Source organism: Neolamprologus multifasciatus, chromosome 22, assembly GCF_963576455.1.
Source record: "Neolamprologus multifasciatus chromosome 22, fNeoMul1.2, whole genome shotgun sequence".
NCBI classification, from domain to species: Eukaryota; Metazoa; Chordata; class Actinopteri; order Cichliformes; family Cichlidae; genus Neolamprologus; species Neolamprologus multifasciatus.
The window spans coordinates 21,767,031-21,790,312 of NC_140459.1; the positions used below are offsets into that span (position 1 = coordinate 21,767,031).

The window sequence follows — 23,282 nt, forward strand, 5'->3', positions numbered from 1 at the left end:
AAGGTAACAAAAGAACGCACAAGAGCATCAATAAAAACAGACGCACAGACAGCTGCTTTGTTGGGAGTTTTTGCCTTGGAAAAAAAAAGATTTGTATCAAAGTAGCCATTGGTTCATTTTCTCTCCACAACTTAAACTGCTCCAAGTAAGACCTCTTCATTTTGAACCCCGGTATATATGACATAACATGCTAAATGACACAGTCAGAGATTTCTTCCTTATGAACATCGAGGATCACATGAAGACAGAATTAATTTATCTGTTTCTGCTCTTACGGGAAGAGTAGCGCACAGAGCCAATAATTACCCTGCAGGGGGGGTAACACAGTTGCTTATTGCAAGTGACTCAACAGCTGCTTTTCAAGAGGCACACGTCTCTGGCTTTCATTATTAGTCATAATCTGGTCTGTGGAGCAAAAGAGGCCTACTACATTACAATGATCCACACGGAAACTCACATTTCTTTTTCAATTCTTTGTGTCTCTCGTCTATCCATCGCCCCTTCCACCAACCCCCGACCCCATCCATTTTCCCCTCATCCCCTTCCGCAGTAGTGACGTTCACAAGCGCTGCCCGCTGTGTGAGGTGATCTTCCCGCCGCACTTTGAGCAGCGCAGCTTCGAGCAGCACGTCGAGAGCCACTGGAAGGTGTGCCCCGTGTGCTCCGAGCAGTTCCCGCTCAACTGTCAGCAGCAGCTCTTCGAGCGGCACGTCCTCACGCACTTTGACGGCCACGTCCTCAACTTTGAGCAAATCGAATGAAGGGGAGGGGGTTCCGGCATACTGTATGGGTAAATATGTGTCGCTATTAGTTGATTTTGACTCGGGTTTGGTTGATTTATCTTGTTAACATACAATCATTTGCACTTTTGTTGTGATTTTTCTGGGTTTTCTTTCTTTTCTTTTTTTTTCCTTTTTGTTTGGAACATTTAAGAGAATGTAGTCTACTTCTGAAAGGAAGCAGAGTTTGTACTTAGGCGGCTAGTCCTCCCAAGTTATTTAGCAGCTTTCACGTTAACATACAATCATTAACATTCAGGAATAGTGCCACAATCCTTTGCTTTTCTAGCATCTTTCTCCTCCAAGGGATTAAATGCACAAATATATATATTTTGTGTTCCAAAACAATTCACAGCCACAAAGCTGAACTGGGACTCCGAGGGAAAGCATCCTAAACGTCCCTGTTCTTTTAACTTCTCCGAACATGCATACACCAAGTGAGAAATCATCCAAGGCAGTGAGTCGTCCTTTATTTGTCCTCAGAGTATGACGCTTCGCAAGACGCGAGAGATAAGAGCATAAATGCAAAGTGAATATGAATATGTGACATCTTAAAAGAGTCGCCTGTGTGTGTACATAAAAAGTGAAGAACTGTGTGGTGGAGATGAAATATTGTACGTATGAGATGGTTTAAACACAAAAGAAAACAGCACTACATTTTCATGTATCTGCACTAAATAAGGCTTTATTCTGAATGTACTGTACATAAATGAAAAGAAATATAAATTGTGGCGATACCTGTGAATTACGTCGTGAACCCGCCTCCCCTTATCGTTACCTCCCTCATATTTAAAAGAAGACAGGACCAATGATGTTTTACTTCCTGGCGTGCACTTTCTTGATCTTAGGTCGGCCGTACGAAGCTGGGCTTAGGAGATAATGAACCTCGTTTTTGGCTAAACTGGCTGCCGGACACGGGGTTAGACTTGTTACGTACTTTCATGTTTTACAGTCACAGTCTGTTAGCCCTCATGACTGAATGTCGTTTATGTGCGTCTTCACGGGGCTTCATCATCACCGCTTGTTTATTTCAGTCATTATGCGTGTTGTAATCAGGCTTTTTAAAAAAAAATAAAAAGGAAAGAAACGCACATGTCCAGTCATCACAAGACAAACCTGTGTATGTATGTCACGTGTCCGACGCAGGCCTTTTCATGTGAGAATGGTTTAAGTGGTGCTGCAAAGATCTTTATGAATAAAGTCAGCTTGTCTAAATGCATTTTGATGCTTTGTTCTTCATTTCTGAGCTGAATAAGTAATGAACACGAGTCTGAGATGTGGAGCTTTTTTTACTTTATTTTGCTTCTTTTTTTTTTTTTCAGTCGTTTCTTGTTTACATTTAAGCAGCTTCTCTTTTATATAGAAAGACAGGTTGACATCATTTACAAGTCACTCTTCTCAGAACCTGTTGTACCCCCGTACAAAAAAAGGAAACATCAGTCTCCACGTTACATACGAAAATATAATTTAAAAGCACTTGACAACAGATGCACGTTACGATACATTCACTGTACACGGTATATTGAAGTTCCTCCCTCATCTCCCCTCCAGCACACACCCTCTGTTCCTCCTCTCCCATATGTGCGAGTGGACCTCCCGAGTCTGAAGCTGAGGATGGGTTTTGTTTTTACGAGTGCTTGACAGCTCAACTTTCAGTCTGTCCCCGCAGAGAACCTTCTCTCCTATGCTCAAAGGCCGGACTGAAGCGTCTTCTATCATCATCTCAGGCTAGCAGCTCCACAGATGTCCTCGTAACCTGGTGCCAAGATTTTACAGATCCAGGTTCCAGGTGGTTTAAAATAGGCATGGATTTGTGCTTATGTAGTAGCACACTCGCTGAGGGTATGTGGCGATCCTGCAGTCTGCCTTTTAACAACATTGTGTAAGTAAAAATCCCTATAGCCAAACTGGAGGACAGGACGGTGTGTGCATGTCAGAGATCACTGTACCTATCAAATGAACGGGGGGCTCATGCTGCAAGCCTTGAGCAGAATCTAAACTTTTTTGTACAATGAGGGAAATGATGATATAATGAACAAATGTGTCTTGGCGAGTTGAAGCACTGCGCTCTCACTCGGAATGATGAAATCCCAGTCAGGAGCAACAAGCCAGCCAACCACCCTGCTCCATAGGAGTTGAACCAGCAGCCAGGCACAGAAACATGACACATCCGAGCAATGAGACACAGATTACAGTAATACTCTCTAGGCTGATGACTTGGATACTGCTGAAAACACACACCTCTCACACTCTCGCGAACACACAATGGACTGGAATGCTTTTGTCTAAAACACACGCACAAAAACGACACGTAGATGGTAATCTCTTTCAAATACAAAATCCACCTTCTTCTTTCACACGTCTCCACACGACACAGAAACATGCGTGAAAAACATTCTTCTCGTGTACATCCATTCATTCCCGTGACTTTTTTCTTTTTCTTCTTTTTGGAGGTGCGACGTACAAGAAAATCATTGCCACAAGTCTGGGGCGACCTCCGGGGTGGAAATATTACAACACTCTTCCCATCCACCTTCCTTCCCTCCTCCCCTCCTCATCCCCTAATCAGGCACATGGTATGGTCAATGTTTGGCAGTGGAGAGCTGTTGGCAACGATCATGGAAAAAACAAAACAACTACAAAGATCTTGGCAACTGGAATACAGTGTGCCGCTTAACCCACTTTTGTGGCTAAGCGTGTGGAACGCAGCTCTGGCACTGTGAATGAAGAAACGCTGGAGATAACGATGGCTTAATGCGGATACGGATCGGGCCGTGTTCTAATACGTTCTCCACGTGATAAAATGGTCAAACGACACACAGATCGGTGTCAAACTGAAAGGAGCATTAGCTCTTAATCTGTAGAACATGTAAGGAAAACAAAGAAACAAAAACTCAGAACCTAAAGTCAGCCAGCTGTTTGACCTTTGACCTCTGAGGTGACAGAATTGCTCAATCAGCAAATGAGGAATGAAAGGAACACTTACTGATACATAAAAATGAACACGAAATCTAAAACACTGACAAAAATATATAAAATAAAGCTTGAAAATAAAGTGTAACTATGTATATGCTCATGAATACTTTTATATATTTTTATGTACACATACATATCTGTCTATTGTTTATATATCAATATATCTATTAAAAGTATAACTTAACTCCAGCGCTTTCACCCCCACAAATGACCGTGAAGGCACAGATCTAAGCTCAGCTGGACTCTGCAGCTCAAAAGGGAGTGTAACAACCGCTGAGCTTACATCAGCACTGGAGGCCAACTTCATCCCACTCAGAGCTTAGCAGGAGGAAGGCAGGGCTTGGTTGCACTTCCTGTTTCACGTCTCCGTCTTTTCTCCTCTTTACTTTCGTATCATTTTGTTTTTTGTCTTTTCTTTCTGTTGTTTTTTTTACAGTTAGCACCTTATGTAAGTCGAACGATAGAAAATAAAATAATGTGATAGCATATACGAATGTGCAAATGTACATCAATAAAAATACTACAAAGATAGGTTTTTTTTGTTTCCCAAAAAAATACAAGTGATATAACATAGATAGAAAAAAAATACTAACGTAACACACAAAAAGAAGATGATTTAAAAAAAAAAAAAACTTAAAGCATGCACTTGATCCTTTAGTGTACATAGGATGGGTAAGGAAAGTCAGGACTTTTTTTTTTTAGGGGAAGTTGATTGGTGTGAGCGCAGGCTCTTAGCCTTGAATCTTGCGGAGGATCTCGGTGGAGACGGGCGGGTGGAAGTTGATGGTGTGGTGCCTCAAGCCCTGCGAGGTCTTGTAGCTTTTGCCACAGCGACACTTGAAGGGTTTCCTCACACGAATCTGTGTGCGGTGGCCGTTCTTGGCGTGGTATTTGATACCATTCACATTCTGAAGAAAGTGGTCGCATGCAGAGATGAAGAAGAAAAATGGGGTTATAATTACCACTTTTGATTGCACACAGCATCTATAAAACACCAGAGCATTATCCCAGATTTTATGGACAGAATTCCAATGAAAATACAACGAAACTACGAATGTGAAGCATTTTACTAAACGTAGGCTTCATCCAACATTTGTTTTTCCTCTCTCGTTTTTCACTACACACATCATGATAGAGTAGCGCCAGTGAGTTGACTTTATCTCTTTCACGATGATAAAACATGGTAGATTTCAATCGATTAGCCTTTTTTATTTTAAAACAATAGGTAGCAGATCAGTTGTCTGTTATCGTGTGGTACACAAAAGAAAAAACCCATGTGCACCAGCTGTTTAATACTTTGAGTCTCCTTATATCATAAAGCCACCAGAGTTAAAATCTACTGAGAATTGCAAATATGAACTTGACCTTAAGCACAATTTGGGGTTTTCACTGAAAATCTGAACAGTACTGCTTATTAATAGTGCACAGACAGATGCAGGGATGGATGTCTTGCCAATCCACCCTGAGGCCACTTACTGCATGTCTTTCCCTGTTCTCTCTCTCTCCCAGCGTTGTGGTCTTCTATACATTGTCCTAAGACAATAAAGACTAAAAACGCCCAGAAATATCACTGATTTACATGATATCAGCAAAACTGCTATTTTGTGTTTAGTGGTAGGGAGTTAAAGTTATCATCCTGAACTACTAAACTAGGAAGGTAAACCTTAAGAGTGCTTCATATTAGCATGTCTGCATGCTAATTTTACCATTTTTCTGTCAATCAACAATTTCCTTTCCCCGCTTTAAAGTTGGATAACTTCAACTATGTACCCGCCCACTGCATCACTAATGGATACTTCAGTGTCGTCACCATCAGTCCCTGAATTTCCTGCGGTGTCTGGTTGTTATATCACTGCTAGTCTCATCCTCTGTGAATGCCCCTCAACAACAAAGGTCGCTTTTCCCACGCTGCTGTTTTTGTCTTCAGGGTATTAGGGAAAAATGTTCCCACACTGTCCATTAGTTAAGCAGCTTGGATAGTGAGCAAGCTGAATGAGTTTTTTGTTGCCAGCTGTTATTAAAAAAATGAATTTAAAAAAAAATGAAGTGAAGCAGAAAATATTAATCACCCTCAGATCTTATAATGTGCTTTTTCAAACACATGTGATACTCAGACAAAAGTTCTAGTGTGGATTTATTCAGAAGTAAAACCTCATGCCTTCGTGGAACCGCCTGCTCCGCCCTCAGGTTCAGCCTTACCTTGTATCTCTTCTTACACCCGGGGACAGGGCAGGCAAACGGCTTTTCATCGGCCCCGTTCATTGACATGGAGCTGAGGATGGACTCAGAGCTGATGGCGCTTTCTGTGGTCCACGACTCATCGCTATCCGACTCCTCGTAGTCTACCTCCTCCTCATCATACTCGCTGCCTAAAGGCATAATGGAGCCACGCAGAACAAAAAAACACTTGTCAACCCAGCTGAAACATGGACAGCAACATACCCACGGGAATGCAACGCCCTGGGAATTTAAGAAGCAGAAAACGATAAGTGACTTTTTATTAACACATTTCTCTGCGTGCTGTCCCCTGCTCGGATGCATAAGCAGCTCACATATCACGGAACGCACAAGCCAGAAATGGTGTGATGTGCTTCCGTGTGTGCCTGTGAGTCAAAATGTGGGGATTGGCACTGAGAAGGAGATCATTAAGTGGGAGTGATCCCCATTGCTCAGCCTGGAAAAAGTGCTTTACTAAGTGCAGAACATTTTCCACTCACATGCATGCACACACAAACACACACACACACACACACATAGACATAAAGGCCCACTGACCCCCCACCATCTCACAGGAAATGCTGCACCTCAGCTTGAGGAAATGGATGGCACCCTGGCACATGTTGAAAGGGGGCGTGTGCGCGCGTGCATATATATATGTGTGTGTGTGTGTAGCCATGCTGATGTGTAAGCCCAGACCTAACACTATGTTTGGAACCATTTGGGCTGGAATTGGACATCTGCTTCTAGGCTGTGCAACACACGGCCCCATGCGAACACACAGCGTGACAGCTGCTATGTAATTAGCAAAGTGTTGACTGGTCTGCTCACTGCAGGAGCCACCATTCCCAAGACACAAACAGCGCACACGCACACGCACACACACACATAGGAACATAGTGGTTGGTTACAAGCTTTCCACTGTGACAGCAGATTTTCCTGATGATTTACAAAAGAGCAAGTATTAGCAGAGAATTGGCCAGAAATATCCAAAAAAATAATGGTTAATGTTTACAGAGAGGCTGAATATAAGATGAGCAGGCTTGTGCACTCCTAGCAGGTATTTTGTAGTTTTCACTTTGAGATGCAGAGCCATTGGACAGCTATGAAATAAGCTGCATTCCATTTGCATTACAAATATCTTCACTCGCTCTTCAGCGCGCTGTCTGACTTTGATGAATATGCTTCCCATGTTTTTTTCTCTTTGTGTCAGTAGGGTTAAATTGCCTAAGTCAGTTTCAACATATCCTTTCCCATCACACATATAAGCAATCCATCTTTTTCCCTCTCAATCATACATTTGAACACACACACACACACACACACACACACACACCGGTTATACCTGTAGGTGTGCTGCTGCGGAATGAGGAGGAAGGGGTGATGGGGGGCGTGACGGGAGGCGTCAGGTTACCGCTGGTGTGGCGGGGAGGTGTGGCCGTGCTGTTCCTGGACACTCCGCCCGTGATGGACAGGGACAACTTGGGTGTGGCCTTCTTCTTTATGGTCTCCTGCTCCCGGCGTGCTGCATCCGTCATGAACCTGACGTCGCACAATTATTTTATTAGTTCGCATTATCTGATTTCTCATTATTAATCAGTGGAAAGGTCTCCTACCTGCATGTAATAATAAACTTATGTGACAGCTGTGTTCTCATCAACTTGAACACCTTATAAATATAGGCAATGTTGGTCAAATAAATGCTAACACATTTTAGAAAACTTGGGTTTGATTTTTTTAATAACTTTGACCTCTTAATTTGAAAGGTAATCAGGTAATTAATTGAAAGTTTATTATAACTTTGGTAATTGTTGTAGTTTTGCCCTTTCCCTGCTAAGGCTACAGCCACAGAGGTTTAGAGACTGGTTGATAACTACCCAGCAACCATGCTACAGTACTGCACCAAAAACCTACTGATTGCTTTGGTCACTAGCAGATTGCAACTGTTGCCTGTGGTTTGCATGGATGACACAAACCCTACGAACTAGTGGCTGCCAATGGTCTCTAGGCCTCTGCAACTACTCAGATTTTGCTTGTGATTACATGAAATTATACATTAAAACAGTAGTTCTCTTACTTTTTAAACTGATGTACAGCCATGGATCCACTATTGATCTAATGATGTAGCCTATTTTAATCCTTCATCTACAACTTTTAGCTACAACTCTGTTTAGCAGCTATTAAGTTTACGGACTACTTTCAACAGTTTTCCCACTCCATTTAGTTGTATGTGTTAATCTATACTTTTGGGTAAGATTTTCAGCTGATAGACACATTTTCAGCCAATACTGTCCAGCTTTTTTCAACATTTCACCTCTTTATTATGTTTAGCTAATAACTGACTTTTAGCTAGTTAAGATTTCTTGAATGGTTTATCTTGCCATTAGCTAGTCATTGCAGTGGAAAATCCACGCTTTTAGCTACAAGATTCAATTTAAAGCCTCACTTTTAGCTCTTAACTCCCAACTTCAGCTTATTTTGTAGCAGTTTATTTAGCAATGCTAACTGTTTAAATGTTTATCCATACTATTAGCAATCAAATTAAAATCCTTATTCAAATGGTATACAGTTTCAAAAGTCTTAGCTAATAAGTTTAACTAGTTATTAGCAATTTCAAATATTGTTTCACAGTTTAGGTTTTTTGTTACGGTTTTAATAATATATGTATTCTTTTAGCTGTCTTTGCACTGTGTTTTTTAGCTGCTAACTGTTTATTTAAATGTTATTTTTTATTTACTTATTTTTACTCTAAGTTTAGCTAATCTGTCCTCGTACCCTCTGTTGACTGCAGAAGTATCGCTGCTTTAATAAAACCCTGTTAATTTATTATTTATTATCCTTTTTCATAAATTGTGATTCATATCCTAATTTTGTTTTTCTAACATGTGGCGTTAAGCTGTGCTCCACTGTTGCTATGAGAAAAATGTCCGTTTGTGTGAGAAGACAGGGTGCTGAATGAACTCGTCCCTTAAATATTCTGTCAAAACATGTACAGTAAATACGAATGACATTTATAGCCTCGCCACTTGAACAATTATCACAGAAAACAAACCTCTCTCTTTCATTCCACCATTATCTCTCTCAGTGTTACATCTTGTAGGGATTTAACGAGGCATTTAGTGGGACGTGACACATCGGTTCACCACACACAAACACACACATGCCGTAATCCTCTGGCTGCACAGGGAGTCAAAAGTGATTGTCTTGTGTGGTTTTCTGTGCTGGTCTGTGGATGAGTCACTGCTGTGGGTATGGGAAAAGTCAGTCATTGGAGATGTTCTCCGCAAGCCACATATACACACACTCACACGCACATTAACTTTCACTGGTGGAACAATGGTGCCCTCTGTAGACGGATGCTTTTGAGCGTGTGTTAATGTGTACGATTGTGTGTGCCTTACCTGTTGATGTAGCTTAGGGCCAGATAGGTGGGCTGCTGTTGCTCCTGCTTCTCCAAGACCCTCGGATCTGTGTCTGCGAGAGAAGGAGACGTTCAGATTAATCACCACTCCCTGTGGAGGGAAAATGTTCTGTGAATACTCTAAGTATGTAGCTGACTCACACATGTATTCTTTCTGCCAGACAGGCTGATAGATTACTAGATATGTCTCACACTGCGTTCACTGTATTAGTCTCAATGCGTGGCACCCTGCAGATACATTTCAGATACTTTCATAAACGGCACGTTATTACAGCAGAACCAAGCCCTATCTAATTTACAACCAATGCCTTCGCTAAAGTGACCCAAGACCACTTAATCGTTGCCGGGGGGAGGATGTGGTTACAAAAAGAAAAAAAATTACTTTAGAGTAAAGGCGGCTGTGATGAATGTACACACTGTATGAGTTGAGGAGTACATACAGGCTTTTTCCAGATGACTTGCTAAGTCAGTAACGCTACAGTCGGCAACTTCCACTGCCTGAGGCAAGCAGTGTGTACTTCAAAGTCCCATCTCACACCCCCGGGAAAACAGAAGCAAGTGTGCATGAAAACACTGCGGGTGGGTTACATATGTGAACTACCAGTGCCATCAAGTGTTCAATCTGGGAATGTTCAGAAGGAGCTTAAAAAAACAGTACATTTAAGCCAAGCCATCTATGTCTGCGTGAGTGTGTGCACTAGCAGGCATAATTGCAGCAACATATGTAATAGCTAGCAGATGTATTTCAATTTAGATCCAAGGACTAGATCATCTCTGTGCAAAAATTAACAACACACCCCTGGATGCTTCCAACTGTGGTGTGTTGGCCTTCTCAGCCCTTCAGTTTTCAGGCTTTCACACCTCATAATTAAACAAAGAATGCAGACTTCCCACCGTGCGGGAGGAGGAACACTAAGGAGACCAGCAAACAAGAAAACAACCCAGAAAAAAGAAACTTGCCCACTTCAACTGGTCTGCCATGCAAAACATAGTCCTATATATGTGACTTTCAAAATAAAAAGACTAGGCAAAGGGGGAAAAGGGTAGCAAGATTATATACCCAGGTGGTCCGCAGAGGTGGTCTCTGACAGTCTTTTATAGCTGAGACTTAATAATCCTACCTGCTGCTCAGATGTAGAGACCAGAGCTTTCTGTGCATGCATAATTGTGCACACACATACACACAGCTAAACCTACATCCCTGAGTCACGAGACATGTTTTAGTGAGAGCTATCTGCATCTTTTAATAACCTTTTGGAAACCACTGAGTAGACTAGACAACAACGGGGAAAATCTACTAAAACAAAATCTATATATGCACTGAGATTAAGCAAAAAGATGACAGTAATGACAAATGAGTTTGGATATATTTATAACCTGTTTTGTTTTGGGGGGGTTTTTAATCTAAAAGATTTCCACAGAGTCCGCAGTGGCATCTTCACATTACTTCACAAACTTAAAACACAGAACAAAACACATCTGGGGAGGTGATAGAAAGAAAACTAATTAGTGTGATCTTTTTAAAATAGTCAGAGTCAAACGTATACAGTTGCAAGAAAACGTTTGTGAATATCCTCATATTACCAGGACTTCAATGCTACTGATTTTTCCCGCTGTCCTAATTGAAAACAAACAAAAATCCGACTGAAATCAAAACAAGAGCCAGGCCCATATGATTAGCCAGTGTTATCTGTGTGTCAGTCTATCGGTATCAGCATTTATAATGGCCAATAAATGTGAAAAATAAAGACGGGACTGAAGAAAGGCTTTTCAACCATGTTCTGTGTGTTGAGATTGTGTAGTAAATAAATAACTACACATAACAAATGTTAGGGAAATATGTTCAGCTAATATATTGTAATAACAGATTTTTTTTATAGATATCACTCCCAAAAATCTTACAGTGGTCAGATTCTGCTAACAACAAACAAAAACTTGCACTTTCCGTGCTTTTATTGAACACACTCAGTAATTACTCACAGTCCAGGCTAGAAAAACACTACCAAATTCTCCAAAAGCTACTGGAAGTCAGGTGTTCCAATTAATGACATGGGATTAGAAGTCTGGGGTGCAGCTGTAGCACTTCCTTTAAAGACATGCATGAAAAGCCTCATGTATGCTGCTCATCTCAAGAATGACTGGCTAGTCTGAACCAGAGGTGGACAAACAATGTTCCTAAGGGCCTATATAAGAAACTAGGACTACTATAGAGGGCTGCAGCAATGACCTGAACTCAGTTCTGCTTCATTTTAATTGTATCTCTTTATGAACCTTTACTGGTAAGAGTAGATGTTACAATCAGGTCTGAACCATTCTGTGACTGCAAGAAAAAGCAGTACAGAGATGCACAAAGCTGACAGCATGTCTTGCAAATATCAAACCACAGCACACATCTGAAAGAGGTGAAAACAAGACCGAAGGGTTACAACAAAACACCTGCAGAAGTCTTGCTAAAATGTTCGTTCATCTTCACTAGAAAAAATTACTTAATACCAGGACTTCCACCTCTCCACGTCCCCTTCAAAAAACCGGCACATCAAGCAGAAGAAAAGTCAGCAATATCTTGTAGGCAAACAAACTGCAAGCAGGAGGAAGCATCGTGGTTTGCGGCTGCTTAGCCACGTCACAGCCTTGATGCCAATCATTAAAGGAACAATACATTGAACACTGTATCAAAACATTACACAGTAGAGTGTTAGGGCAGCAGTCCATGAATTGAGGCTTAGGAGGGTGGCAACAACATAATAACCCAAAGGATAAAAAGTAAGAATTAAGTGTTTTAATGACCAAGACAGTGACCTTAATCCAATTGAGATGCTGTGGCTAACCTGAAGAGTGTCCAATCAAGAGTTTTATATGGGCCCTCTTCACTGTGTCAGCAGCTACTGTTGTTCCTTCTACGAGTGACTAAATTCAAAAGCTGACTTACTTTTATTAGCCGATACTGCGAGTGATCACCCAATGTGTTCAATTAAGACAGGAAAACCACAACTGTGTAGTTTTAGTTTAGTCAGATTATCGCGGTCCATAATTGTAACTTTTTTGTAAAGACGCAGATTAGGCCACATTTTATGAGTAATCAATGCAGAAATTCTGTTAATTCCACATTTTTAACCAACTACATAGCAGGATAAGACTGACTCAAATGATTAACTGTGAAAGAAACATCAGCTGAAGGCAATTTAATGTGAGAATGGCAAAAATGTGAGGAAAGAATGCCAGAATTAATATCTTGGGATGTTCAAGGTGCTGAGGATTGTGGATGAGGTAAGTGTGTGTAGAGAAGGGGGAGGGGTGTTGGTGGAAATGGGGTTAGCCAGGTGCGGATAGCGAGAACTGCAGTAAATGTTAGCCGGTTTTACAACTTCCACTCGCCAAGCTAGACAGAAAGTGAGCATGCTGTTGATCCTGCTGCTGTGGCCAGAAGAAGACCTGCATATGTACACCCAGTAAGCTACATACATACATACACACACACGTATATATATTTGCTAACTGAACCTCAAAGCTGCCAATTTCAAATTTACAGTACAGTATTTTCGCAGGCTAATGTACATACATGTGCATATTTGTAATCCAATACATGTTTTCCTTATCTGTTTTGTTTCAACGTATCACCAGTGTGGAAACATTTTAGTTATTAATAGCTGTGCACAATCTGCAGCCACTCATTTCACAACCCACACATCTATCTCTCACAAACGGCACACTGCTGCCACCTGCTGAATGTACTCTGTCTGCATGTGTCCACATGCACAAGCCCATTGTGTAGAGAGGTCTGTGTATGTGTCTCTTTACATGTGTGCATGTGCTGAAACCAGACCAAGAATGCATGGCTTGTTATGCAGCCTGCTAATTAAGCCTCGGAGAGCATTTTAACGTGTTTCTAAAGCAGCAGGCAACCGGATGGAGGGAGAGGAGAGGCGAGGAGGAGGAGTGGGAGCAAAGAGAGGGGGCATATGGGTGGAGGGAAAGGCAAACTCCTCTGTAATTACGCTTCCCAGTGCTTGGTGGGGAGCTCAGATCGTGCAACTTCCGAAAGACAGTGTGTGTGACTGTGTGTGTGTGTGTGTGAAGCAAAAGAGAGGGTCTGCAGTTTCCAGTTTGGGATGCCAGTCCAATAACTGCTTCGCTACACCCTGACAGGTCATACAGGAAGTATAGTGAGCACAGCCTCAAACGTGCACCCCTTCCCTTCTCACACCTCTGACAGGAGCGGGATGGGAAACAACCTGGCAACTAAAGCAAGAACAAGCAGCTGAAATCCTTCTTTTAATGCATATATAAATCACATATACATAGAGCTGAAATGATCAGTCGAATACAGAAACATTGTCCAAAAAATATTTACAATGTAAAATAAAAATGAAAAATTATTGTAAAAATAATCGACTGATTGGTTACCTTTTCAGCACATGACTTACTGGTACAAATTTTGTTATATCTAATAGGGCAGGGCGATATGGCCAAAAATATTTATCACAATATATATTTGAAAATTTGCGATAACGATATAACTGACGATATAATTTCTGCGAGACAAAATACAACTTCACAACTTTACTAGCGCAAAAAACCCCATCCATTTATTTTACTTAAACAAGCAGCTGGTTTTTTTTATGTGCATTAAAGCTATATAAACATTTAACAGTGTAAAAGTAAATTCCTTGCTGAAAGTTTAACCAAAAGGCTTTTCCAGTAGAAATGGGCTGACATATTCTGAGCATAACCATGTATAATATCCACTGAAGTTAAAAAAAAAGGTGCTTTGCTACATTAAACTGCAGTGTGCCAAATAAAAAAGTCAAATATGTATTTGGACCATAAGATGCACGGGATTATAAGGCACATTAAGCGAAACAAAGCAGTCAGATAAATCAAACTTTATTCAACTCATTCTTCTTGCTTCCTCCACTTCTGTACCATTGATTCATTAATTCTGTATTCTATCACAGCTGCTCTATTCCTATGTTGTTGCAGTATATTAATGACTAAACTCATATTGTGGATGGATTATCTCAGTTGTTCTCCTGACTGAAGTTTGGTTTACAGCATCCTGCCATGCGATTGCATTGGTCTCTAACCATCAGGAACCTTCACGTTAACTTTTTGTTTATGTTATGCTAACATAGCTGTGTCGCTAGCGATCACGTAGCACAGCATTAAACACCAGCTAGCCCAACTTCAGTAACCCTACAAACGTCACTGCCGTGTAGCTTCCTGTCTTCATTTATGTTGGAAGTGACAGCAGAGCTGTACGTTTGATTTTTTTTCAGAAATCTCTCAGTCAGAACATGCTATATATCATGCTTAGGTAACTAGCAAAACTAGCGAGCTAACTTCCGCTAACTTCTAACTCTGTTAAAAGTAATGAATTCTGTTTTCATGGATGCCTGGATGTTAAACATCATAGTTACACCTGGTAAAGCAGCAACGCTGATCATTTTATTAAAGATGAAAGAATTTAGACAGTTTTTAACTCTCAGTGATGTTCGTTTGACTTCGGGACCTTAAAGAACGGAGTGTAGGACCCAGATTACTCCCAGATTTACGAGCACCTTAATCCAACAAATACGGCAATAACGATGGCCCGTTTGCATGTTCTACAAAAAAATGTGCTTTGTTGTGTATCTGACTGACAAACACCAAACCAGTTAAGTTGCACCATTTTTACAAACTAATTCTGGTTCATCCGTTTCACTCAACAATCTGCTTTCCCCATTCTCATTCTCCGTTACCGCCGCGCTTTTTCGGCACTGCGCATGCACGTTTTACCCATATTCTATCGCAATATTTCATTTTCTTATCGTTGCCTAGCATTGTACCGGTATTACCATGAACGGTATAATATGGCCCAGCCCTAATATCTAACATATTCAGCTTTAACTTACATAGTAAAACAGAATAATCTACACATCCTCAAACATGCTGTCTCATCACAAAGAAACAACATCACAAAGAAAAAAATGCAAAAACAAATTCTAGTGGTTTGCCAATCGTACCCACAAAATTATCCCTGTAATCAAAAAGCAACACCTTTAAAAGAATCACTGCAAACTAACGATCAGCATTCTTCAGCAGAGTTTACATCATGTTACAAGGCCGTAGCTTGCAGAAGAAAAACAAGGATTCAAGTAAAGTCTGTCCAAACAAAGGTGATATCTTTTGGGATTTCCCTGTACTCAGCTCACACCCGTGTTTTGACTTTCATAACCTTCTCTTTTAAATCTCTTTCCCTGCTTTTAATCTCTACCTGCCTCCCCCCCTCCCTGTCCTTTTTGCTGAGGTAAGGGGCAGGTACGTGCTTGTGCAGGTGAGAACATTGCTGCCGCCGTGCATGCAGGCAGAGAAGCCTGACATCATTGCATTCCTCAGACCTTACCTACACTCCCAGCACAACAAAACTACCCCACTAAACACAGTGCACCTAACCCCACTTCCTTATTGCATTCGGCTGTAATCTAAACAATGTGGGCATGTCATTGGTAGGCTCCTGCCCTTTATTCTAGGATGAGATCAGTGTTTTAGATCCACACGTTTCCTAGGTTTCTCACAGATGGGATCACGACACACTCATCTGGTCTGCTTGCTGCCAGCTAGTATGTGTCAGACAAGGCAGAGGTCCAAATAAAAAAAACAATATTGAAGATAACGGATTAGAACAGGAGTCCAAACACAAGGCAGAAATTTGGGAGTTTTCTGGTCGTGTAGCACAATAGATGCCCTACCACAAGAGGGCAGCACAGCCTGCAGCAAAAACTAACTGTTTCCAGCAGAGGCCTACACTGATTTCTCCACACCTGACTTAAGTCCAGCTGACTCACTTTTTACAACTACTAGCATCTCATATCTCAAGCTTTTTGTCACACTGCAAGAACAAGGACGATCACATCTGTCTGTCATCTGTGAGACCTTAAACAGCTTATCTGATGTCTGTTAGGACGATCAAATTAGCTGATCCTTTGATTGATTATTGATCACACGCCACTGCACTAATTCACAACCGAAAAGGAAGTCGAAACCAAATGTCACTTGCCTCCCCGCCCCCTCTCAATCCTCTCCATGTGTCACTCTAAGCCCTATGGTAACTGATCTGAAAGCAGTATTGATTAGACTCTTTATGTCTGTGCCGACTCTGATAACCAACCGTGCTATAAAGCCAGGAGAGGGACAATTCATTAATCCAGAATATTTGACTGGTAAACCGCTATTCTGTTCATCTGACAGTTAGGGTCAAAGGTCAGGCTAAGAGCCAGATGGGGCATACATCACTCAGTGTCTGTGGTGTTTGGGTTGTTGAACTGAGGAAGCAATATTAATCCCTGCATTTCTGTGGGGACAAGGTGAAAAATCATGTTTTGATTTCTTCTACCCTTGGGTTTATTTGGAAGAGATCCATGGAGCATATGGGTAAGATGAAGAGCAGCCCACCCTGCTCCTCCGTCTCCCCACCAGCAAACACCACACCAACGACATCACTTGTGTTTATCAGTCCTGTTCTCCACGTGACGCGACATCACGTTGGGTGTCCTCAACACAGCTGGTTGCTCGACACCACTCTTTGTCAGTGAGACAGCAGGTGTGCAATAACTCAGCCCAATACACTGCCCCTAACCCCTTTAGGGACCGCCAGTTGCCATGGAGACTGGCTCAATGAAGCATCTATGTAAACCCCTCGCCCCCCCCCCCCCCCTTCACATAGCCTCATGAGGATGGATACTCCCCACAAATAATGATTAGCCCACATCAGATTACTGAGTGATTCAGAGATGCGTAAATGCATCTCTAGTCTTATTTGTTATGGTGGATCATAGTTTAATCTAACACACTGTGTTATTGTGTGTTTAGTTGGAAGTGACAGTTTATTCTGTTCTTTAAATCTGCATGCTTTTCTCTGCTACCTCCAGGCAATAGGAGGAAAGCACTCCCTTATCAAGAATTCATATAATTTACTTAGATTTTAATTATTGTGCACGCAAAGGCAGGTATTTTTATTTAACAGCTCAAAAATGCACCAAACCAGCTCTATTTTCCCCCATTTTTGAGAATCCACATACAATGCTGCTATAATAGAAGTTACTAATTGCACCAATTACCACTTAATTAAATAAATACATGTCTCTTTATAATCCAGAGTGTTTACCCTGCAACTTTTTCTGTGCCTCTTATGTTAAATGGTGGGCAAACTGATTACGATTGTATTTATACGTGCCAGGGGGCAGTCATCAGAGTGTTTACTGTCAGACCAAAATCTAATAAGCAGTGCAACAAGTCGGCGCTTGTACTTGTGGAAGAAAATCTGATTATGTCCTTGCATGTCTGCTACAACTTCAGCTGATGGAGTGCCGGTGGGAATTAGACACCAAAATAACAGAAAAGCCACGGGGGAGTGACGCTTTCAGAAATGTGACAGTCAAGAGTTTTCGGCAGCTCAAATGCACAAGCGGTATGAAGAAAAGCCACGGCTGCACTGCGTCAGGCCTGGAAATGTAAACAGTGCTCAGCAACGCTAGCTGTGAAACCGCTGTCTGGTCGGGATGCTAGTTTCACCTATGAGACCTACGCGGCCCTCCTAGTCGAGTTACCGCTGCAAAGGTAACTGCTGTAGCTGACTCCTAATCAGACGAGTCGCCCCCAACATCTCAGAAAGCATAGTTTATTTTCCAGATATAAAAGTTGATAAATAACTCCCTCTCCGGCGAGCCTCGACAGAGAGCAAGAAGCAGGAATAGCGGAATGCAGAGCTGAGCCTATCTGCGTTTAGCTAGCTAGCTAGAGGGGAGAGGGGGGGGGGGCTAGCTAATACCAGCTAGCTGTCTAGTTCCCTCTCCCCCGCTGGCTCCACTCACCGATGTGATTGTCCTCGATGTGGACGATGAGCTCGGCGAGAGACTCGAACTGGAGTCCGCAGCCCCCGAACCTGCAGGAATTGGAGAAGAACGAAGCGGCGGCGATGCCCGTCATGTTCACGGCGCTGGTGCATTCACCGGGCGGAGAGGGGGTTGGAGGGGGGGGAGTCCAGGAGCCGGGGTGGTGAACGAGGAGGCAGAGGTTTCGGGTCCGGGGATAGGAACGGGGCAGAGCGCGGAGCAGCGGAGCAGACACCGGGCGGCCAGACAGGACAGCGGCGGACGCAGCTGGGAGGCAGGCTGGGCGGTGGGAGGAGGAGGAGGAGGGGTGGCTGGTGGCATACGTCACGACCTGCCTACCTGTTGGTATCATGTGTGAGCCCGCACTGACTGCGGAGTGATATCAAAAATCAAAGTCTAATCTTGGCACATATATATACGTTATAAACACAATATACAAACCACACAAGTAGAACAAAAGGAAACAGATTTCTCTTTTTTAGTTATAAAAAATATATATTTTTTATGTCCTTAAAATAAGGAATCATTGGAAATCATTGGAAATTTACTGTTTACTGTTTTTTGGATTTGGGCTTGTATAAAGAAATACAAGCCCAAATTCAAAAAAACTATGATGCTCTTTAAAAATGTAAATAAAAACAGAATGCAATGATTTGACAATCTCAAAACCCCATATGTTATTCACCGTATAACACAGAAAACATATCAAATTGTCAAAGTAAGAAAATGTACCATTTTAAGAAAAACGTTAGCTCATTTAAAATCTGATGGGAGCAAAACATCTCAAAAATATTTGGAGGGGGCCATGTTTTTTCATTTTTTAACTAGGAAGTAGGGAGACCAGGTGCTGGACTATGTCCTATTCCTGTCAGTTAGAGGATTTTATCTGCTCAACAATCCTGGGTCTTTTTTGTTGTATATATTGTGTCATGACGTGCCAGATATTTTCAGTTCTACCATGAAGCCATGCTGTTATATTAGATGCAGTATGTGGTTCAACATTGTCTTGCTGAAATATGCAAGGCCTTCTCTGAAAAATACATAATCTGGATGGAAGCATATGTCCCACTAAAACCTATATATGGTTTTAGTATATACTGCTCAGCACTAATTGTGCCTTTCCAGATGTGCTAGCTGCCAATCCATGGGCACTAATGCACCCCCATATGTTCAGAGATGCAGGCTTTTGAACTGCACGCTGATAACAAGACAGGTGGTCCCTCTCCTCTTTAGACCAGAAGACTAGAGAGATGTCCATGTTTTCAAAACAGAATTAAAAGTTTTGATTCGTCTGACCACAGAGCAGTTTCCCGCTTTGCCTCAGTCCATTTTAAATGATCTATGGTCAAGAGAAGATTATGGTTTTTCTGGATTATATTCACAAATTGCTTTTTCTTTGCCTGATAGGGCTTAAATTTTGTCTACAGACAGTAATTTCAGGAAGTGTCCCTGAAACCATTGCAGTGACTTGTCTACGGCCCTGAAAATCATGGGTGTCCAGTATTTTCAGCCTTCTTTCTCACACACAGAGATTTCTCCAAATTCTCGGAATCTTATGATGGTATTTTGCACTGCAGATGACGTGACACTTAAAGTCTTCTGAGATGTTCTTTTTATGCCCAATTATGTTACTGACCTGCTGCCAATTAACCTAATTATTTCCAAATTGTTCCTTCCAGCCTTTTGTTGTCTCTGTCCCAATTCTTTGGTGCTAACCTGTGCTTCCCTGCTGAAACACAAAGAAAAAAAAGATCAACATCTGAAATCACAGTTATGGTTTTAACAGATTTTTTTTAGCATAAAAGAGAATGCACAACGCAGTGAATTAAGATCATAAAAACAAACTTTAGCTTCTATTTCTGCTTCTAAGAAGTTGGTCAAATTGCATTAATAAATACAGCATGTCCTTCACATGATCAGTGCCAAACTTTTAAACATCAACTTGTGTGTGCTTATTTTGTAAGCTAGATATCAAAATTTCAAACTACCTCTCAGTATAATGGGCCCACATTATCCCTTACAAACATCTTTGTTTACACATATTTAGTTTAATGGGTTCTGGTCAAACTAAGTACTTATAGTGGGTTATATACAGTACTGTACATGTATATTACACTGTCTTTTTAACTGATAAAGACTATGTCTGTTACACCTGAAAGAAATAGTGCACACACAGGCACTGATCAGTTCTCTTTTCAGCTTTTGTCTTGATACATTATTACCTATTACCTTGCAGGATTTAATAAAACATAACAGATTATGGCAGCTTTCATATACTTCTGGTGAATACAATCTGGAATCTGAAGGAGCCTGAATAAGTCATGAAGAGAATAGATGCTGACTTCTTCTTTATATATTCATAATGGTAAATACCTGTCTCCAAGTATTTACTTTAGCAGTGTGCTTAGCGTAAATGTCTGCTGTATTTCTTTTTTAATGTATTTTATGCTGTACGTAATCCCTTTAAAATGTGTATGAAATGTGCCATAAAAATACTTCCCTTGCCTTGTGATTTAGCTTTAATGGAACTGATTCACTTATTGCCGTGTCGTGGGCTAGAGCCAGCAGCTCACATGTTTCTAAACCATGTCAATGCTTTTGTCTGAAGGGGCTTCAAAAGACCAAGATGTGTGTATGTATAATGACATGGATAAGCCTTTGACAACAGAATCTATGACATCCATAAAATTAAGTGATTAATGTTACCCTATAATGGGCTCAGTGATGAGAAGAGTACCGCGTAGCTTTGTGTGCAGTTCCCAGAGAGAGGAGAATGTCCTTAAATCACTGGGGCTGGCTAACCAGAGCCGGCTGGCCTGTGTTGGACCTGTTAATCGAGCGTTAAAATGGACTGTCATAAACCTGGCCAGTGACTTCAGCAAACAACCTTAAGACCCGGAGATACGTTTTTGTTTTTTTTTCTGACTGCTCTCTGTCTACTCAACCAAAACGAGACACAGTAACTAAAACACAAAATATAAAATACACTGCAACAGCCTTTGAAAGCAAACATGCCAAAACACGGTGGCGTCACCAGTGCACACGCATACACACACATGTACAGTACATGAATTCGGTGACTTCATCAGCCCAACACAGATGTTCTCTCTTACACACAAGCATACAAAAACACACTCGGGATAAACACACTCATTACGCACACATGGTGTATCAGAACTGTGAGAGTGACGCAGTTCCCAGCACCATTACGTAAATGAGAAGTGGTAGCATGTGTTGTAGAAAAGGCGAAGGGAGAAAGGGAGATACACGTCGAGAGTTTGTGGTGCATGACATCACCTGTTTTGAGGCCTGTGGGTGGCGCAAAATCTTAGCTTACAGTTTGGGATTTGGAATTATCAGACACCTTTTTTTTCTCCTTTCTTTTACTTCTTTTTTCTTTTTTGCTGGAAATGAATAGTCCAACAAGTGCACGGACCAATGCCCAACACAGTTTGCAAATACACACAGAACAAACACAGGCACAAACACGCACACACACTGGGGCTCTGTTACTATGTGGGTCTGCATGTGAGGGATGGGTTGCATGTAAATTTAACTCACTACATTACATAATCAGATCTCTGCAAGTTGCATACTTTTTAAAGTATCTGTTACCAGTTAGCTATTTTTTAAGTGCACCTAATAGGAATAGTCAGAAATCAACCATGCATGACATGCATAGACTTTGCCAGCTGAGCCAGATGTGTAATGTAGCCGAAGTGAGGATTAAGCTACCTAGAGATGGAGGTCAGAAAGTTTGTTTTACCTTTAACCTGAAACACCATATTTTTTCAGACTGGGTGACATCAGGCTCTGAGTAGGCAGCTCTCTAAAGCTCCCAGACTGGCTGTTAAAAGCCAAGCCGGGGTGAAGGTGCCAGATGGTAATGGCTGGTAGAGCCCCTGACTTATGGAGGTAGCTGTAATCTCACTGGCATTGTCTGCTTCAGGGCACCAGCCGGAGACTTCCTGGCTGCCGTCATACACTTTTTAGTCTGCCCGTGCACTGTTCACAGGCATGTACATCTGCTGTAAAACATCCCTTATCTTCGCTGAAAAACAAAACTCTGTGACTCACGTTCACATGGGGGAAGAGAAGCTCAAAACACAGAGTGACATCAGCACAACTTCCTATTTCTACTTGTTGCCAGGGTGATGAGAATTTGCATACTGTAAACGATTGGTGGATGATGAGTCAGTAGGGTTTGGTCCCATTTTGCAATTTAACTATAACAAGAATCCCCTGTTCAGCTCCAGCCTGGCCGAAGCACCGGAAAAAGCTGACCAAACATGGTTTAGCTAATGGTAATGATTTGTTGTGCTTTTGTTTTGATGACATTTTGATGGGATAATTCTTTTGTATTTATTATAAACAACAGTCGCCCTTTTTAGGCAGTTTCTCTGATAAGTATGAAAAATGCATCATCCTAAAATGCCAAAAACTTTCAAATGATTCATACACTCCTTCAGAATTACTTTTGAAACTGTTCTTCCATGGATAGATAGACAGAGTATGACTCTTTGCCCTGATAATCACATATGACATCATATCACCAACACAATGGCTTCCAGTGTGCAGTAGGTGATGCAAACATTAAACGTTATCTATAGCAGTGTTTTAGAGGAAATAATAAGTAACTCAACGTACTTTAAATCTTAAATTTACATTTATATTTTTGTTGCTTTTGTTTATTGTTTTCCCAAGTTTATTATTTTACCTTTGTTTTAATTAGGTCATTGGTGTAAGGGACACACCTTTACATATGCTTTACAAACGAGTTCAATTTGATTGTTGCTTATGTTTAATTTGCGTTATACAGTTTGAACGTTCACTTTAAACCTCAGACCTAAATAAAGCCATTAGCTTTAGTGATATTTAGGTCAGCAGAATGACCTTCAAAAAGATTTCGAGGTCTCATGCTATATAAATCAATTTACAATCACTTTCTGTTTAAAGATGGTTCTTCATTCCCACTGTCCAAGTCTTCATATGTATTATATTATTATTACTATAATAATA

The 23,282-nt window shown here is 41.3% G+C and overlaps 2 protein-coding genes across 4 annotated transcripts in view; one reads left to right on the plus strand and one right to left on the minus strand.

The window, feature by feature from the left end:
- The window catches only part of tax1bp1a (Tax1 (human T-cell leukemia virus type I) binding protein 1a), a 26,049-nt gene extending 24,051 nt beyond the window's left edge, over positions 1-1,998 (plus strand). For both annotated transcript variants that reach the window (XM_085149521.1, XM_085149522.1), the window contains one exon: positions 551-1,998. In XM_085149521.1, coding sequence (XP_085005647.1) covers positions 551-761 — 211 coding nt within the window. In that variant the 3' untranslated portion in view covers positions 762-1,998. The remainder of the gene's footprint in view (positions 1-550) is intronic.
- Positions 1,999-2,055: 57 nt separating this feature from the next.
- On the minus strand, positions 2,056-23,247 carry jazf1a (JAZF zinc finger 1a). 2 transcript variants are annotated; one of them, XM_085149535.1, is made up of 7 exons: positions 20,970-23,247; positions 19,900-19,989; positions 18,243-18,632; positions 9,374-9,446; positions 7,318-7,514; positions 5,955-6,124; positions 2,056-4,663 (listed from the first exon to the last, which is right to left on the minus strand). In XM_085149535.1, exons 3-7 carry the CDS (start codon positions 18,613-18,615, stop codon positions 4,487-4,489), a joined length of 990 nt encoding a protein of 329 aa, XP_085005661.1. In that variant the 5' UTR covers positions 18,616-18,632; positions 19,900-19,989; positions 20,970-23,247; the 3' UTR covers positions 2,056-4,486. The 2 variants fall into 2 exon arrangements, with proteins under 2 accessions (XP_085005661.1, XP_085005660.1); XM_085149534.1 differs by having other exon boundaries at positions 19,900-19,992.
- Positions 23,248-23,282: the final 35 nt, after the last annotated feature.

Coding starts and splice junctions, on each gene's coding strand:
- jazf1a (XM_085149535.1), bottom strand. CDS start 18,615: ATGATACCAACAGGTAGGCAGGTCGTGACGTATGCCACCAGCCACCCC. Junction 9,447..18,242: donor CATCGAGGACAATCACATCG/GTGAGTGGAGCC, acceptor CTTCTCTCGCAG/ACACAGATCCGAGGGTCTTG. Junction 6,125..7,317: donor CCGCAGCAGCACACCTACAG/GTATAACCGGTG, acceptor TTATGCCTTTAG/GCAGCGAGTATGATGAGGAG.